Source organism: Hibiscus syriacus, unplaced genomic scaffold (genome assembly GCF_006381635.1).
Source record: "Hibiscus syriacus cultivar Baekdansim isolate YM2019G1 unplaced genomic scaffold, ASM638163v2 tig00110819_pilon, whole genome shotgun sequence".
Lineage (NCBI taxonomy): Eukaryota > Viridiplantae > Streptophyta > Magnoliopsida > Malvales > Malvaceae > Hibiscus > Hibiscus syriacus.
This window is the reverse complement of record NW_024062875.1, coordinates 2,258,747-2,273,994: the sequence shown is the minus strand read 5'-3', so window position 1 is coordinate 2,273,994 and position 15,248 is coordinate 2,258,747. Positions and strand designations below refer to the sequence as shown.

The 15,248-nt window shown below is 35.4% G+C and overlaps 1 protein-coding gene and 2 pseudogenes across 1 annotated transcript; 1 reads left to right on the top strand and 2 right to left on the bottom strand.

Annotated features, from left to right (window-relative positions):
- Positions 1 to 71: 71 nt before the first annotated feature.
- LOC120141989 (histone H2B-like) lies at positions 72 to 784 on the top strand. Its single transcript, XM_039156752.1, has one exon. The coding sequence runs from the start codon at positions 146 to 148 to the stop codon at positions 587 to 589; it is 444 nt and encodes a 147-aa protein (XP_039012683.1). The 5' UTR covers positions 72 to 145; the 3' UTR covers positions 590 to 784.
- Positions 785 to 8,791: 8,007 nt separating this feature from the next.
- Positions 8,792 to 10,281, bottom strand: LOC120142134 (annotated as a pseudogene).
- A 2,858-nt stretch (positions 10,282 to 13,139) lies between these two features.
- Positions 13,140 to 14,073, bottom strand: LOC120141986 (annotated as a pseudogene).
- Between the last annotated feature and the right edge of the window lie 1,175 nt (positions 14,074 to 15,248).

The following is a 15,248-nucleotide window of genomic DNA, read 5'->3' as shown; positions in this document are numbered from 1 at the left end:
ACAAACCAATAAATTCCCCCACTCGTCTCTCTATATGACCACCATTAGTTTCCCCTCAAGTACTATCATCTCAATTTTTCATCGAACTTGAATCTCTCATTTATTTTCCCCACAGTCGATCAAAAGCTAACTCGTAGAAAGAGAGATGGCACCAAAAGCTGAGAAGAAGCCGGCGGAGAAGAAGCCAGCTGAGGAGAAGAAAAGTGTCGCCGAGAAAGCTCCGGCGATGAAGAAGCCAAAAGCAGGGAAGAAGCTTCCCAAGGAGAGCGGAGCAGCTGCCGGAGACAAGAAGAAGAAGAGGGTTAAGAAGAGCGTAGAGACCTACAAGATCTACATCTTCAAGGTCCTAAAGCAAGTCCACCCGGATATCGGGATCTCAAGCAAAGCTATGGGAATCATGAACAGTTTCATCAACGATATCTTCGAGAAGCTTGCTCAAGAGTCTTCTAGACTGGCGAGGTACAACAAGAAGCCCACCATCACTTCCAGGGAAATCCAGACCGCTGTTCGGCTTGTACTTCCGGGTGAGCTTGCCAAGCACGCAGTTTCTGAAGGTACCAAGGCAGTGACCAAGTTTACTTCATCTTGAAAAGGGGATTATAGTTGTTCTATAGTTGGGGTTAGGTTATGATATTTTTAAAGTAGGTTTTGTGGTTTTTTCTGTTAAATTTTCTGCATATCTATTTGGATACTTGATTTGTATTTCAATACGGATCTTCTGGATCCCGATTTGGCCATCGTAGAAATGAATTGTTGGCTTTTGTTATAAAATCTATGTTTGAAATGAACATTCCCATACAGCAATCATTCCACCATTTCTTCATATTTACAGCCATTCAAAGAAGAAGCAATGCACCAAACTAAAAATGTAGAACAAAAGCAACACCAGTATGAATTTGATTCTTAGTGAATCGGGTGTTGTTCATGACACAATTACTCACATCTGATGCATCCCAATGCAGTAGTTGGTTCATGGAGCCAAGCTATTTTAATTCAAAGACTAATCTAATTCTTGAAATGACTCACTATTTGAAGGAGAAAACAACTATTTTCCTAACTCAAGGGCACCATCAGCGGAGGCACAACCTGGAAACAAAGATTGCATTATATATAGGATTAGTATTCATTTAGTGTAAACTTATCATCCATATGTTAAATATATAAAATTTCAATATTATATTTTAAATCAAATATGTAATTTGATAAGAATCAAAGTCTAACACTTTAATATATTTTAAGAGTATTTGATTTGATTGATAATAAATTATTATTTTCTTATATATATATTTTATAATGTTAACAAGATTATTGATATTTTGTTGACTAAATAACTATTAAGATAGTTGATTAATTTTCCATATAATAATGATAAGAATATATTTTGTTTTAAATCAAATTGTGTAATTTGATAAGAATCAAAGAATATTATAATTTTTATTTGATTTGATCAAATGCTTATACTAAAATATATTCTAAGAATATTTGATTTGGTTGATAACAGGTTATTATTAATTTTATAAATATTTTATGACATTAAATATAAAATATATCGTGAATTATTCAAGATCAATTCAGTTAAAGTTCAATTAATTAGATTAATTTAGAGTGTCATGTGAAATCATTTAAGTGACAAATCAATTTTGTTTTCAATAACTATATAATTTTCTATACGAACAGCGACTTGTTTGACCAGGCATATGATGAATTTACAATTTTTTTACCTTTGAATAATATGTTTTTGGGTGTTTTTCAACAGTTGCGTCTCTTAGACATGATAAGACAATACCATGATCTAATATACATCAATAGTATTTATAAAGTTCTATAAGGAAGAAATACAAAATAAGCAGTAAAAACTGATAATTATTATATACTAAACAAACGTTGTAGAAACCTAATTTCGTCTGGAACCCATTTAATTTTCTTTTTACATTATGTGTATTATTAATTATAACTGAAAAAGAACATGTTGAAGTCATAAAGAAGTTGTTCTTGAGATTGAGGAAGTACCAGCTAAAATTAATCCAGTTAAGTGCACTTTTGGAGCACCTCAAGGAAGTTACTTGGGTTCGTAGTTAGCGAGAATGAGATAGAAATATATCTCGATAAAGTCAAAGCCATCTTGGAATTACCACCCTTAAAACACAAAAAGAGGTACGATGATTTTTGGGAAGGTTAAAATACATTGCTAGGTTCATTTCTCAATTAACCGAGAAATGTGATCCAATCTTCCGCTTGTTAAGCAAAATCCAGAAACACGGGATGATAGTTGCCAAGAAGGTTTCGATAAGGTCAAACACTACTTGTCAAATGCTCCAGTTCTAGTACCATCAATTCCAGACAAACCATTGATTATGTACCAGACAGTTTTTGAAAATTCAATAGGATGCTCTTAGTACAACATGATAAAAATGGAAGAAAAGAACGAGCCATTTATTACTTGAGTAAAAAATTTACTAACTACGAGACTCGATACTCTCATATTGAAAAATTGTGTTGTGCTTTAGTTTGGACTACAAAACGGCTGATGCAATATTTGTTATATCATACCACATGGTTAATATCAAAGTTGGATCCCTTGAAAAACATGATGGAGCCATCAACTGTGATTGAAAGAATGGCAAGATGCCATTATTACTTGAGTAAAAATTTACTAACTACGAGACTCGATACTCTCATATTGAAAAATTGTGTTGTGCTTTAGTTTGGACTACAAAACGGTTGATGCAATATTTGTTATATCACACTACATGGTTAATATCGAAGTTGGATCCCTTGAAATCCATGATGGAGCCATCAATTGTGATTGAAGAATGGCAAGATGAAAAATGTTGCTATCACAATTTGGTATGGTATATGTGAGCCGAAAAGCAGTCAAGGGTATTGCCATTGTAGATTGCAAGCGAAGTATGAACCAATGATTGTTAATGGCCATATATAAAGTAGTAGAAGAAGAAGCCTCGAAAGAAGAGGTATGGAAGATGAATTTTGATGGAGCTTCAAATGTAGGACATAAAGTTGGAGCAATGCTTGTTTCATCTGAAGGAGATTATATCCTTTCACCAGTTGACTCGTTTTTGAATGAACAAACAACATGGCTGAATATGAAGCTTGTGTCATGAGAATTCGAGCTGCAATTGAGAGCAAGGTTAAAATCCTAGAAGTATTTGGGGGTTCTGTCTTAGTTATCTACCGACTTCGGGGAATGGATGGCCAAAGATTCCAAGTTAATAGAATACAATAATCTGGTCATGGATCTGATAAAGGAGTTTGAGGAAATTAATTTTACCTATCTCCACGAGAAGAAAATCAAATGGCATACGCTTTAGCTACATTGGTTTCAACTGTTCAAAGTCAATACCAAGTCCAAATTATGCCCATCCGATGAGTATAAGAGAAGTACTGCTCACTGTTGTAACATTGAGGAAGAAAATGATGATGGTTTCCCATGGTATTATGATATTCTCCAATACGTAAGATATCGAAACTTACTCTGCTGAAGCTACTGAAAATGAAAAACAAACTCTGAGAATATTAGCTATGGGTATGTTCTCAATGGGGATATCTTGTACAAAAAAAGAATAGATCAAAACTAGTAAGATGTGTGGATAAAATCGAGGCAAAGAAAATACTCGATGAGGTTCATGAAGGAATTTGTGGAGCACATGCAAATGGTTTCTAATGGCAGAATAAATCATGAGGTTTGTCTATTACTGATCAACAAAGGAAGGGGATTACATCAGCTTTGCACACAAATACCATAAATGTCAGATCCATGGTGATAAAATACATGTTCCTCCATCACCACTCCATGTAAGGACCACACCTTGGTAATTTTCAATGTGGGGTATTGTCGTCATTGGGATAATCTCACCAAAGGCTTCAAATGGACATCGTTTTATCTTTGGTAGCTATTGATTATTTCACCAAGTGGGTCGTAGTGCCTCATATGCCAATATCACAAAAGGGGTTTTTCTGTCGATTCCTAAAGAATGAAATTATATGTAAATGTGAAACACCGAAGAGAATTATCACAGATAATGCCTTGAACTTGACAACGACTTGATAAAGGAAGTCTACACGAAATTCAAGATAAAAATCATGATTCAACTCCTTATCGCCCAAATATGAATGAGTCAGTAGAAACAACAAAATAAAAACATCAAAAAGATCGTCACCAAAACGACTGAAACATATAGGGACTGGCATGACAAACTACATTTTGCTCTACTTTCTTATCGCACATCTTTCGTACATCGACTGGGGCAACATTGTTTTTACTTATCTACGGGATAGAGGTAACTTTATCAGTTAAGTTGGAAATCCCTTCTTTGAGAGCAATGATGGAGCTAAAGCTAGAAGAGGTTGACTGGGTTCAGAACAGATTCGATCAGTTGAATTTAATTGAGGAAAAAAATTAATAGCTATCTATCACAGATAGGTATATATAAAAAGGATAATACGAGTTCACGAAAAGAATGATAGGCCTCGAGAATTTCACAAGGGAGATATGTGCTGAAAAAGATCTTATCCATGCAAAAGACTTTTGAGGGAAGTGGATGCCAAATTGGGAAGACCCATATGTTGTAAAAAGGGATTTTTTTGGAGGATCCTTGATTTTGACTGAAATAAATGGAGATGAGTTGCCTAACCCTGTGAATTTGATTGAATCAAGCGGTATTACACCTGAAGAAAAAGAAAAAGAGAGAAGAAAATAAAAATAAATGAAAAAAATGAAGAAGAAAAATGGGGCTCAAAATGAAAACCCAAAATGGGCATCTTAGAGCCAAAGGAGGATTTGAGTTGAAAATCCGCAAAGGACGGCTCGAGTATTCAGGATTAGGCTAATGAAAAGTGGATCTCCTCGAAAGCCTGATAATTAAGGGAAATGTTATCATACTCATACATCTTTAATACGATCTGAATCCTCTAGACACATATTGACTTTCAGAAGAGACAACCGATAAAGAGATAAAATGATTATTGCACTTGATATCAAAGGGTACTCAGTCTTTATTCTCTTTAAAATGTTTGCCTTTTCATTAAAAAGAAATACTTGTTCCAAAGATTGTACATTTTCACCGCTCATTAATGAAATCAATGAGTGCATTTTGTTACCCTCTTTACGTAAGCATCATACATATAAAATTCTGATTAATAATTGTTTCATATACAAAAGGATTATTATACCTTACTCTGAGAAAAAGTTTGAGAGTATAGGAACTTTAAAACAGGTGTTCACCAGGAAGCATATGTAAATGAAACATATCTAATTCAACATAATCAATCAAAGCGCTAGAAGTAAGGAGCTTACCTAAATAAAAGAAATAAGTTAAAAGGAAGCGATCTCAAAAGAAATCCTGATCAGGGGTCGCACCAGATACGATCTTATTTAGACAATTTATTTCAAGAGAGGTTGAAGCCCAGATGAGGACAAAGAAGAAGTCTCGCTTGTCTTGATCGACGATGATCCACCAGAAGTCAATACAATCTCATTTTCCAAAACTTTCATACATCACATCAAAGCCACATTAGTCATCTTTAGGACATAATGCATATGACACACATAAAATCATGGCGTTTGATCGTTTTGGACAGATCTTTGAAGATCTATCTCATTCCCAAATGTAGCGAATCAATCATAGTCAATTTTGACTAGATCTCCCTACCACGAAAGAGCAATGTCATCACCAGGTCTAACACCAAGTTATCTGTGAGCAAATCTCCTCAACTCGAAGAGCAACGTCTTTAAAAAACAAGTTATCTAAAGACAATTATACTTCCTCAACGTGAAGGAACAATGTTGTCTTCAGGTTCACAACTATTCAGACACGACTAGTCGTCTTCACCACGAAGGAACAATACCGTCAACGAACCTGATGTCGTAGATGAAGGATCGGATCATCAAAATACGACTAGACGTCCTGAACATGAAGGACGAATGTCGTTTTTTGATTTTTCGTCCCCTGACAAGGGACTTGATCCTCGTACTCAGAGCAATCGGAGAAACTGGACAAAATTAGTGTCTTTGGTCTTTGCCTTGTTTTCGTCACACGACAATAGATAAAGAGAGGCAGTTGTAGACACCTAATTTCATCCAGAACCCGTTTATTTTTCTTTTTACATTATGTGTATTATTAAATAACTAGTTATAATACACATCATTATCATGTTAGTTGTCTTTTGTTAAGGTCGATTTGTATTCTATTACACCATTAAAATATTATTTACGATGTTTGGTTATAGTATTACTATAGTATTATCATATTAATATTATGTGTTGACTCTAATGCCATAGTTGTGTGTTTATATTATTATTATTAGATTATCATCAATATTGCATGTTATTATCATTATTATATCATAATTAAAATTGCATGTATTATTATTAGATTATAATTAACAATGTTTCAGTTTAAAACATGAAGTCGTATGTATATAATATAAATATAAAAATAAATAAAAGCCTTAATATTTAGTTACATGCAGGTCCAATACAACTCAAAGCAAGCCTAATCAACAGGCCCAAATTCAGGCCCGTGTGGCCATAACAAGCTGCTAGGGTTTCCATCCCAAGGGACCAGCGTCGCCGCTTCCTCGGATCAGCCCACGCGCGCGCTACACCCATGTCCCGACAGCAGCAGCGGAAAAATTGCCCCCATACCTGTCGGGCGGCTGGCTCGACAAGCTCTGACAATTGGATGAACCATTGCAAGCAGATCTAACGGGAAGGAGGCTCATTTTCCCTCTCCCCTCAATCATGCAACAAAAGACAACAAAAGGAAAAATCAAAATCGAAAAGCAAAAACAACTTTTTACTTTTTTATGTAAATCCGACAGGGTATAGAAACCCAATGAAAATGTAAAAAAGATCACCATGTAACCGTTCGAATCTTCAATAAAAACACCAGATTCAAAGCAACAATCAGATTTTCAAGTTATTCTTACCTTTTGCATGTGAAGTTTCTCTTTCTTTCTTTTTTTTTTTGAAAATAGTAGAACAAAGCAAACCGAATAAAAGTTAAAACCTTTACCTTAGTGGTGGGCTTTCCTTCGTCGGGAAACCATAGGTCGCCGGGGTTTCAACCGTTTTAGGGGGCGTTGGGTTGTGCAGAAGAGGAATGTTAAAGGCTTTAGTATCTTCTTAGTTTGCAAGTGGTATATGGGGTAGAGAGTTAGAGTAAAAGTGAGGCATTTAGGGGATTTTTTTAGGTTGGGTTTGGTTTGGTCGGCCACCGGTGGTGGTGGCCGACAGGTAAGGCTGCCGGCGAGCGACGTTTGAGGGTTGTTGTTTAGCTCGGCCGAGAGAGAAACGAGGGGGAAGGGAGTTTCTTTTTAGGTGTAGCTTTTTAATATAGAAGGGAGAGGAGTTTTTAAGGTGGTCGGAGTAGGATGGCCACGGTGACCGGCCATTTTTTTGGCCTTGGGAGAGTGACACTGGTGAGGCATTTTAGAAGAGGAGGCTAGGGTTTCATCTTTAACAAAAATGGCTAAAAGACGAATTATTTAAATCCGGCCTTGAAACGATCCACCCGTACGACTCGCATTATTTACAATCCGTGTTAAATGTAAAAATTCTCCTAACATTTTATTTTATTGCACTTTTTTATCCTGTTATTTAATTTTCTGCTCCTTTTAATTTGTGCATTATACTTTTCATCATTTTGTTTTAGTCCTTTATATTCCAGCACTTTAAATTTATGTATTTTTTTATTTTTCCCTTTTATTTTCAGCGCTTCAATTTCAGTCCTTTAATTTATGCCATTTATTGTATGGTTCTTTTATTTCAGTCACCACCCTTGTTGCTTGTTTTAATGGAGATTTTTTATATCGCATATATTAGTTTCTAATTTCTCTTTATCTCCTCCCTTATTGTTTAATATTATGCCTTACTCTTCACTGCACATATTTGGTCTTTAAATTTTTGCATGATTTTTGCCTTCCTTTTAAATGTTTGTTTCCTTAATTCATGTCATGATCCATTTGACTTCCTACTATAACTTATTTGATGTGATATCCTCATTTATATGTTCACATTAGAGCTCATATATAAATATGTGTAAATATTACACTATAAATATAGATTATAATTTATTATCAAAAAAATAGATTGTGTTTTTAAACTTATATAATGAAAGCATTTTATATCATATATATATATATATATATATTATATATATATATATTATGTGCGTATGTACAGTATGCCTTTTTTAAGTTTGTAACATGTTATATATGTTAAGCACGTTTTGTACTATATATACATATTGTATTAGATATGCATGTGTATCTTATAATTTATATAACTTGTTTTCATTATTTTATTTTCTTTATTAAAAATCATGTAAATATATGTAATTTATCAAGGAGATAAACATTTGTGAGGGAAACCTACGAAGATATCTCCAACTACAAGGGAAGTGTGTCTTCTCGAATTAATTTTTAAGTTAAACTGATACCGCCCGTCGCTAGGGTGTTAGGGGAAACGTTATGACAAATGTAAAACCATGTATGTATGTGTGTGTATGTATTAACTCTGTTATATATCATGTTTAAGGCAGGTTCAGGTTTCTAACTCAAAAGCTTCAAAACCGATCGTATGATTGATGCCCAACTCATGATCTTTTCATTTCCTCTTTATACAAGTCTACACAATGGGATCTGTCATCTCTTACTTTTTTGGGTGAATGCACGAATCAACTAGATTAAACCAACAGCACGATCAAATTTGATGTACCAATACAATGAGAGACACACAACAGATATCTGATATATATTTATACAACAAAAGGCAATACATATACATTACATCCCCCAATATAAATGTTTAACTCATATTCAGTGCTTTTATAAAAGTAGATAATATAAAAACACTAGTGGGAAATTGCAAGCAGCGCTTGTGATTGCTTCTCATAACGGAAACCATTTCTCTTTGAGTCAACTGCAGACCAAACAAATATACCATGGAGTTTGTTCTGACTCTTGAGCCTATTGCAGGCAGTAAAGCAGCCGTTTTCTGGTGTCAAGCCACCGCTCCCATCGCTTATAAAGCTGGCTAAAACGTTACCGCCGTTGTAGTTAGAGCTTTGGGTGTTGAAGTAATTGATAAACTGAGAGACTGTTGTTCCTTGATCATAGGCATAGAACTGGAAATTGACATAGTCTATGAGGTCACCATAGCTTTTCCACAAGGCTTTGTAATGGCTTTGAACATCGTCGTCGTCAAATGGAGCTATGGAAGCAAAAGAGATGACTCCGTTCTTCTTGAGGGTTTTAATAAGTTGCCCAATGCACTCGGTGAAAGTGTCAGGATCAGCATTGAAGTGCTCATAGTCAATATCCATCCCATCCAAGTATTGTTGAATGATATCTGTGAGTGAAGAAACTGCATTGGAAACCCAGGAATCTACAGAGGAAGGGTTGAAATAAGCAGAGCCATCTCCCACACTGTCCCCTCCTAAGCTTAAAGCTACTTTAAAATTTGAATGGCTGCTCTTGATGGAAGAAATCTGAGAAGGACCGAGGTTATCAGAGTCCCAAAAGACATTGAACTTCCCATTTGTAGGAGGAGAGCCTGAGGTGTCATAGTCTATGGCAAATGACAGAATAAAGTGGAACTCAACGTTTGAATTGATGGGAACATCAGTGAATTTAACATTATTGAATTCAGCTCCTATGTATTCTCGGAAGAGGTTCAATTTGCAGGAGCTGCTAGGATTGATATGTGGCAAGGGAAGAGAACTTGAAAAATGAAAAGGGCAATGAAAAGCTTAGAAAACTCTATTGGTTATAACAAATAGATTAGTGCTGTGATGTAGGTTGAGTTGAAGAATTACTGTCGTAAAGAGCATATTATATAGGCATCAGAATACAAAACAATATTTTAAAGACAAGGGGGATTAAAATCAAAGAAATCGTTTGTTTTCTGTTGATGTTGCCGTAATAAAGAGTCTGGTATCTTTGATCACAAAAAAATAGGCTACTATTTTGGCCCCGGCGATCTCTCACAAGATAACAGTAAAATAGATGATTAGCAAGGCATCTTAATGAAGAAGTCAAAGATTATCACTATTATTATTATTATATCTTTAGCATTTACCTTGTCTTGCGGCATGGATATGCTAGTTAATTAAGCCAAGAACTAATTAATCTTCTGGATGAACAGTGACTTGCCTGACAAGGCATGTTAGGAATTTGCAATTTTTTTACCTTTGAATAATATATATGTTTTGGGTGATTTTGAACACCTTGTTGCTCATAGGCACGATAAGACAATACCATGATCTTCAATGCATAACCATAAATAGTTCCAAGTACAAAAGCTAAAAAAATACATCAGTAGTATTTTTATAAGGAAGAAAGACAAAATAAACCAGTAAAAACTGACCAATTATTATATACGAAACAAATGTAAAAGCATGTTTCAAATCACATCAAAGATGCTATCTACCAAAATATTGGTTTTGGCTGTAAAATCCATGTCTCAACTGCAGAATCTCATGTAAACTACCAAAGCCAATGGCTATTATACTACAATTCTAACATTTACAGTACTTCGATGACAATTAGGAGAACATATAGTTCTAAACTAAAAACGGAAGCTAAAGTGAAAAAGAAAAACCAGCAGCAGTTGTTTTTCCCGTGGAAATTACATTCTTAGTGAACTTTTACTTCAGTTCTTCTGTTGGGTTTCCTCTGCTGGTGAATTCTGATTGACTGGCTGGTGTGTGTCAGCATAAACCATCTGAGTTCCGTTCCAATACAGCAACTGGTCCCTGCAAGCCGCCATTTTCATTCAGAAAACAACTTTTCAATTTCGTTTGAGTAGCATTGGTCGGGAATAGAATACAGTATTACTATTTGATGAGAAAAACAAAAAGAAGGAACTTACAAACTCAACAAAGTTCTCCTTCTAATCGGCATCAACGGGTGGGGCTGTAAAGGGCCAACCACAGGATGATAAAACTAAATAAAAGACAAAAAAGAAATGTCAATCTCATCATTTGAATTTTGAGTTTAATTCGAATTTAGACATGAATCAAATTTTCAAGTTGAAAGTCATGATTAACCTGTCTACGGCCAAGGTAACTGCTGCAACCATTGCAAAGTATGGTCATGGATGTCATAGGATAGGAATGAGAAGAAAAAGTAGACTGTCCTAGTCCCCAAGAACGGCCGCATGGTTGAAAACCATAAAACAATGGAACAATTGAAGGTTCGATCCTCACATTGACACTTGATATCAATCAAACACAAAGATTATGATATAAAGTGCAGTTAGTAAAAGAAACGAAATCAAGTAAATAGTAAAAGAAACACAAAGATCTTACGGACTGGTGCAATAAATTTGAACCCTGTCTCCTGACTGAAAATTTGATTTAAAGGTAAAAACAGTGAGCAAGTTTTGTCAAAGATGTTAACACAAGTAGCAATCTTGAACCTCATTTAAAAGTTAAAGAACAAACCCAATTAGAACTGAAACGTTGTTGTAAAATAGACGAGAGAGATAAGAGTTATTACAGTTGAGACTTCAATGATATCGTACCCGGGGAGGACGTGGTTATGGCAAGAACGGCACAAGTAGAAACGACTTTGAGCATTCCCGGGAAATGTAATGGCGTTATTATCCATTCTAATCTTGGGGTTGATGAAAGATTGCACTTCTTGATTGCAACTTCTTTGCCGTTATCAACTTGTCAATAATGGGTTTAACAAAGAGAAGTAATTGGGAGAGAAATTGCAATGCTTGAATGGGTTTTATATAACTTCATTTTTCAGTTATAAGGACCGCGCGGGAAAACACAACGACAACTTGAAAGCTTAAAGCTAAGGACCTGAGTAAATAAGGCTTCTTGATGATTAAATAATAAACTTCATAAATGAGTAGTAGGTTTAGCTGTTAGAATAAGAAATTGGGAAGAAATGTATTTCTTAGGGTTTTTTTTTTTTTTTTTGAAAAATGATTTTTAGTTTTATTTATACAAAAGTTATAAATTTAGTGAAGAGATATTTTGTTTTGATATTGCGTTGATTATATTTTTTACTTACAAACTTTCAACTATAAAGTTATAGTTCGAGACTTATCATGAAACAATTATGAATCTATTTTAAATTTCGAGAAAATCTATTATCATGAATTATGCTCGTGAAATTAAAGACTTGTAAAAGAAGGTATGCTGCAATAAAGTGACAATCGCTAGAAGAATATTAAAGTTATTGAAAGTGACAATTGCAAGTAAATATCCTATTTTGTTATCTTGCTTCTGCAGTAATTCAGCTACTGCCAATGTTATTAGTTTTGACTATAACGTTGCGCAATCCTTCGCCCCAGGCACACATTATACCATCGTACACAGCCTACATCTCAGCTTCTAATGCAGAGCATTTGCCGAAAAATCTTGCGTATCCCGCCACCCAATAACCGTTGTGATGCTTGATTATTCCACCGGCAATCGCTTCGTTCTTATCAGTCCTCACCGCATCGTCGACATTTAGTTTAAACTACCCCGACTCAGGGGCACTCCACTTGACAACAAACGAGTTCAACCGACTCTTGTTACTGTTCATGGTCATCAAGCTGCTTTGCATACTCAACACTTCCTCTTGGAGTTGTCTACTTCTAACAAGAACACTGTCACGCTCAACGAACTCAGCATCAAAAAGCACATAATTCCTTCGGTGCGACAAACACTTGTATGAACCCAGGCCTTTGTTTCCATTTTCATAAGCTCCTTAAACGCTAGGGTTTGACCACCCTTGATCATGTAGCCTATGCTGGATAATAGGACATATGAACATGATCGATATCCTCTTCATAAGAGCACAAATAGAACAAATAGTATCCATTGTCATTCTACGCTTGATTCAAGTTTCTTAGTGAAAAGCTTCAAAACCGATCGTATGATTGATGCCCAACTAATGAACTACATGTGCTCGCAAGGTTTATATACTATTTTTATTGTGAAGCAAGTGTTTGATTAAACCCATAGCAAAACAAAATTTGAGGTACTAATAGGGTGACACAACAGATATCTGGTATATATTTATACAACAAAAGTCAATACATATACATTACATCCCCTAATGTATGTGTTTAACTCATATTCAGAGCTTTTAAAAAAGTAGATAACATAAAAACACTAGTGGGAAATTGCAAGCAGAGCTTGTGATTGCTTCTCATAGTGGAAACCATTTTTCTTTGAGTCATCTGCAGACCAAACAAATATACCATGGAGTTTGTTCTCACTCTTGAGCCTATTGCAGGCGGTAAAGAAGCCGTTTTCCGGTGTCAAGCCACCACTACCATCGCTTATAAAGCTGGCTAAAACGTTACCGCCGTTGTAGTTAGAGCTTTAGGTGTTGAAGTAATTGATAAACTGAGAGACTGTTGTTCCTTGATCATAGGCATAGAACTGGAAATTGACATAGTCTATGAGGTCACCATAGCTTTTCCACAAGGCTTTGTAATGGCTTTGAACATCATCGTCATCAAATGGAGCTATGGAAGCAAAAGAGATGACTCCGTTCTTCTTGAGGGTTTTAATAAGTTGCCCAATGCACTCAGCGAAAGTGTCGGGGTCAGCATTGAAGTGCTCATAGTCAATATCAATCCCATCCAAGTTGTATTGTTGAATGATATCTGTGAGTGAAGAAACCGCATTGGAAACCCAGGAATCTACAGAGGAAGGTTTGAAATAAGCAGAGCCGTCTCCCACACTGTCCCCTCCTAAGCTTAAAGCTACTTTAACATTTGAATGGCCGCTCTTGATGGAAGAAACCTGGGAAGGACCAAGGTTATCAGAGTCCCAAAAGACATTGAACTTCCCATTTGTAGGAGAAGGAGAGCCTGAGGTGTCATAGTCTATGGCAAATGACAGAATGAAGTGAAACTCAACGTTTGAGCTAATGGGAACATCAGTGAATTTGACATTATTGAATTCAGCTCCTATGTATTCTCGGAAGAGGTTCGAATTTGCAGGAGCTGCTTGGATTGACATGTTGCAAGGGAAGAAAACTTGAAAAATGAAAAGGGCAATGAAAAGCTTAGAAAACTCCATTGGTTTAGAAAAAGTAGAATAGTGCAGCGATGTAGGCTGAGTTGCAATATTACTGTCGTAAAGTGCTTATTATATAGGCATCAGAATACAAGACAAAAGTTTAAAGACATGGAGGGATTAAAATTAAAAAAATTGTTTTTTTTTCTGTTGCCGTTGCCGTAAAAAAGAGTATGGGATCATAAATCACAAGTAGGCTACTATTTTGGCCCCGGCAATCTCTCACAAGATACCAGTAAAATAAATTATTAGCAAGGCTTCTTAATGAAAAAGTCAAAGATCATCACTGTTATTATTATATCTTAAGCATTTACCTTGTCTTGCCGCATCAATATGCTAGTTAATTAAGCCAAGAACTAATTAATCTTCTAGACAAGCAGTGACTTGCATGTGAGACAATTACATGATCTTCAATGCATAACCATATAATTAGTTCTAAGTCCAAAAACTATTGTCAAAATACATCCATAGTATTAAGCTTTATAAGGAAGAAAGACAAAATAAAGCAGTAAAAGCGACCGATTATTATATACTAAAACAAATGTAAAACTATATTTCCAAGAACATCAAAGATGCTGGCTTGAATTAGTTCCCCAGCAAAAAAAATATTGGCTTTATCTGTAAAATCCTTGTTTTAACAGCAGAATCTCATGCAAACTACCAAAGCCCACAGCTATTATACTACAATTCGGAGAAGCTTAAAAAGTTCCAAACTAAAAATGGAGGCCAAAATGAAAAAGAAAAAACCAGCAACAATTGTTTTCCTGTAGAAATTACTTTCTTAGTGAACTTTTACTTCAATCCATGTGTCCGTTTTCCACTACCGGTGGATTCTGATCGACAGGCTGCTCTGTGTCAGCATAAACCATCTGAGTCCCGTTCCAAAACAGTAACTGGTCCCTGCAGGCCGCCATTTTCATTCAGAAAACAACCTCTCTATTTCGTTTTAATAGCATTGTTTCGGAATAGAATACAGTATTACTATTTGATGAAAACAGGGTAATAAAAAGAAAACAAAAAGAACTCACAAACTCAACATAGTCCTCCTCCTCCTCGGTATCAGAGTGAGGGAAGACCGAGGGCTAATCACAGGTTGAAAAATCTAAATGAAAGACAAAAAGAAAAACTAATCAATCTTATTCAATAGTGCACAAAAGTTTGGAGTTTAATTTTAGAATGAATCAACTTTTCGAG

What these genes read in the sequence shown, in the direction of transcription:
- LOC120141989 (XM_039156752.1), top strand. Translation starts at nt 146, where the DNA reads ATGGCACCAAAAGCTGAGAAGAAGCCGGCGGAGAAGAAGCCAGCTGAG.